We start from the raw sequence: 3973 nt of genomic DNA, 5'->3' as shown, positions 1-3973 counted from the left end.
GTGTTGTTACCGATGTCACGATTACTCTACAACCATACTATTATTTTCTAAACAGGTCTTTCCTCACACTTCTTGAAAATTCACATTTGCTCTTCGAGTTCTGATGGGAACAATAATAAATCGTTTGCAATCAATTTCGATGCTGTGTATTTTGTGCCGGCTTTACGATAATGACAGACAAAGAAATAACCGGGGAAGCATTTTATCAAGATTGTTGTTGTTGTTGTTGTGATTTGTTTTTTGTGGTGGGGATGTTGGGTTGTTTTTTTTTGGGGGGGGGTTGTTTTGGAGAGCTTTTTTCGTTTTGTTTTATCTATTTAATGTTTTTAACCTTATCCATGCGCCTTGGGGTACTCGCGGGGTTGTTGTCTTCACATGTGCACATTTTAGAATACTTCTAGTATAAAGTTCTCTTTGAAACTTTCAGTATTTCTGAAAAAAATCATTTTGACAGACTGCTATGCAAAGCGTACGGATCGGATTAACGAGTAAATTTCCTCTTTGGAAAGTGGTGGCACAGAGTTCCCCGCGTCGTAGGGATACGATAACAAAGCACGACGCGCGGATAGGGTTAAGCAAGCAACCAATCTATGAAAAGAAGAAAGTCAGGAAAAGAACAATAAAAGTCAGTGCCTATCCCACTCGTATGTCACCTTGACTCTGCTTCACCAGGTTGGCCTCAGCGTTGACCTGTGCCGAGTACTTGGCGAACGTTTCGTCCTTGGTGGCGATGAGGTCAAACACACAGGCAACGTCACTGCCGCACGTGCTCTCGGCTTCTTGGCGCGCTGTGGCGTTGACCTCGTCCAGGAAGATGGGGAGGAAGCTGGAGTTCTGGTAGGACAGGGTGGTCTTTCCTTCCTCGTACACAAACACGGTGTTGGTGCTCAGTACTCGCCCTGGGGGGGGGGCACACAAACGTGGGGAAATGAGATGAGAACAACAACAACAACAAGATCAATACCGACAACAACAACAACAACTACAGCAACAACAATAACAAGATCAAGAACAACAACAAGAGCAACAACAACAAGATCAACAACAACAACAACAACACAACAACAACAACAATAACAACAACAACAACAATAACAACAACAACAACAATATAAACAACAACAACAAGAGCAACAACAACAACAACAATGGAGATATTGTGCCTAACCCCTAGAAAGCTCTTTTAGCCGCGACCTCTGTGCTTTCTTGTCCTGTCTCCATTTTTAATAACAGGGAAAACAGTTCATAACAAAGAATGAGCTAAAGAACAAGTCACTTTTTCTATGTTTAAAAAAATGGAAACAGGAAAAGAAATTACTGAGGTCGCGAAGTGCTATGTAATGCAGAATAAGGCGTATGCCACACCTAGACAAATCTGTCTTACCGTTCAGTCAGATTTGTCGCAGGATTTAACTTCCACTTGAGCCGTACTCTGGCGTCTCAAGACTTGGATATTAACGAGTCATTTTGAACATAGAATTGACAGAGATATCCTGTGTATGTGCTCTAATGTTTTCAATCGGGCGAAAGAAACATAAAAAACGGTTATGGATTCATCCATTTACCTGTCAGTGATTTCTGAAAAGGCAGCTTTATTTCTTAAAGAATAATCTTTCAAAGCTTTATTGTAGAGCAACGGTTTGCCTTTAACTGAACTTATTAATTTCTCAGTTCAATTCAATTTTTTAATATTTGCTTATGGTCCTTGCTCGATGTACACAGAATGTAGTTTGGCGTAAAAATAATCAGATGTACAATATAATATGTGTTGTTGAAAGGAACAAGGAGCGTCGTCAAAACACGACCGGGTGTATGTATGTGTTGGAGGATGGAACTCGGCGTGTCATCAAAACACGACCGGGTGTATGTATGCGTTGGTGGATGGAACTCGGCGTGTCGTCAAATTTCAGGAAAGTTTTATCTTAGTGCGGTAGACTGTTCTATTCTCTTACTGGCTCAAACTAGTCTTTAGTCAGACTCGGTTTGTGGCCGGTCACAATTTTTCACGACTAGAATGTTGTGTCTACGTAGTGCGGTAGGGTTCGTATTTCTCCATTGTTCACAACTCCCTAAAACAAAGGCTTTAGTCTGTTTAAAGACAGATTAGTCTAGATGCGGCATGGGCCTAACACAAGCATAGACTTATTACTATTTTTTCTAAATAAAAAAAAAGTAAACAGCTTTTCTATACATTCTAAAAAATACATGATCATTAATTTTTACCTTCTAGAATAAAAACGCGATGGTTATTCTTATTCAATAAATAAACGTTCGTGTGTATTTTTTATTTAAATAAACACTATTTTTCAATAAATTATATAAATAAACAGTATATTTAAATAAAATAATAATATTCTAAAAACAAACAACAGTACTTTTCAATAAATTCTTTTAAAAAAACCAAAAACAATATTTTTCAATAAGTTCCGAGAAACAAAAAAATCCGGAGACATTAAGTTATGAACTGTCTCACATTTCTCAGCGAAGTCGTTGAGGATCTGCCTCTCCGTGGAGTTGGCGGGAAGGGGGGAGGTGCCTGTGGTGGCGGCAGAGGGCGGGGCGAAGTCATTGTCCTTGTCGCCGTCATAGTTGCCCAACAGACCCTCACACTTGCCTTGGAGACTGGTTGGCACGTCCACGGAGAACTCCAGGTTGCCCTGACCCACATAGAACACCAGGGAGGTTCCTTTGGGGAGATTGGGGGGGGGGGTAAGATATTATTGTGAAACGGTGAAATGGTGAAATGGTGAAATGGTGAAATGGTGAAATGGTGAAATGGTGAAATGGTGAAATCTGTCTCTGTGGTTTTATGCACCCCGCATAATTTGGCAAAATTTGATCTTTTCGTTTTTGCATAATTTCTTATTATTCTCATTTATAATTCTTTGTTAAAATTAACAGAATCGCACCATTTCACATTTTTGGGCTCAGTTTGCATAATTTCATAATTTTCTTTGCATAAAGCGACGGGGACAGTGTAATGGTGAAATGCTGAAATGGTAAAGATTCAGCGTCCCTATCAACACTAGTTTAACGTCCGTCTCCGAAAGGACCGAGCCAAGTAGGAACTTGGACGCTTCCAACGCCACAACAATAAATGGGGAAGCGAAGTTCTTAGAAATGATGAAGTTGATGTGAAAAAAGGCGAATGACCAAAACAGTAAATCTACGAATAGATAAATTATTTTCACGGTCATCTGCCCAACACAGCGGCGGCCATCATATTATCTATCCTGTCCTAGACGGCCACGAAAATCTCTCATCGCCTGACGTTTTGTCATCAATTATGTACTGGTCCCTGACGTTGCGGAAGATCTGTTTTGATCCTATCACCTGTCGGTATCGTTAGGTAGTCCCTCAAACCGGTCCTGTTCCGTTGCCCCCTCCCACTGTTGATCAATAGGTGGCAGTGAATTTTTAGCTGCTGGTGAGGGAAGCGTGTGATCCTTCATAACCCATAAGACCCACCCAGAACCCATACACATATCAGAAGTGAGATAAGTGGTCACTATTTACCCAGCCTGTAACAAAGTAACAATGGACGTCAAACATGAACTTGTGACAGAAGCGTCGCTCGTTTTCCGAGTGGAAGCGACCCATGAGTTTGTTTTACCACGACACTTGGTTTTCCTCTTCTGACAAATTTCGTTGTATTTTACCCCTGCACGAAATCAGCAGCAACAAAAAAAGTAACGAAAAAAACACCTCACGAAAAGAACAGCAACAACAAAAAAGAATAACCTTCCCCACAATGCTCCTGTTCCATAAGAAAAGAAAACAAAACCCCATTTTAAGTGCATGTAGCATTACGGCAGTCCTAAGCCTGCGACCACCTCCAGTTTGGACCTCAGATGGGAACGGTTACTTTCTTCATTTTGATCAGTCCTGCTTAAGACGGCCACCGGTGTTATACGACTACTATTCTCCTTGACCATGGATTGTCATCTTACACAGGTTGGACTGTATATATATA

At 40.8% G+C, this 3973-nt stretch overlaps 1 protein-coding gene across 1 annotated transcript in view; it reads right to left on the bottom strand.

Annotated features, from left to right (window-relative positions):
• The window catches only part of LOC101848972, a gene marked incomplete in the record, with an annotated part of 113683 nt that overhangs the window by 60712 nt on the left and 48998 nt on the right, over positions 1-3973 (bottom strand). Inside the window, 2 exon segments of the mRNA XM_013083170.2 lie at positions 654-899; positions 2474-2686. Of these exon segments, the coding sequence (XP_012938624.1) occupies positions 654-899; positions 2474-2686 (459 nt within the window).

The sequence above is a fragment of the Aplysia californica genome, unplaced genomic scaffold (assembly GCF_000002075.1).
Source record: "Aplysia californica isolate F4 #8 unplaced genomic scaffold, AplCal3.0 scaffold00215, whole genome shotgun sequence".
NCBI classification, from domain to species: Eukaryota; Metazoa; Mollusca; class Gastropoda; order Aplysiida; family Aplysiidae; genus Aplysia; species Aplysia californica.
Note: the sequence above shows the minus strand (reverse complement) of the source record. Positions and strands in the feature narration are given on the sequence as shown.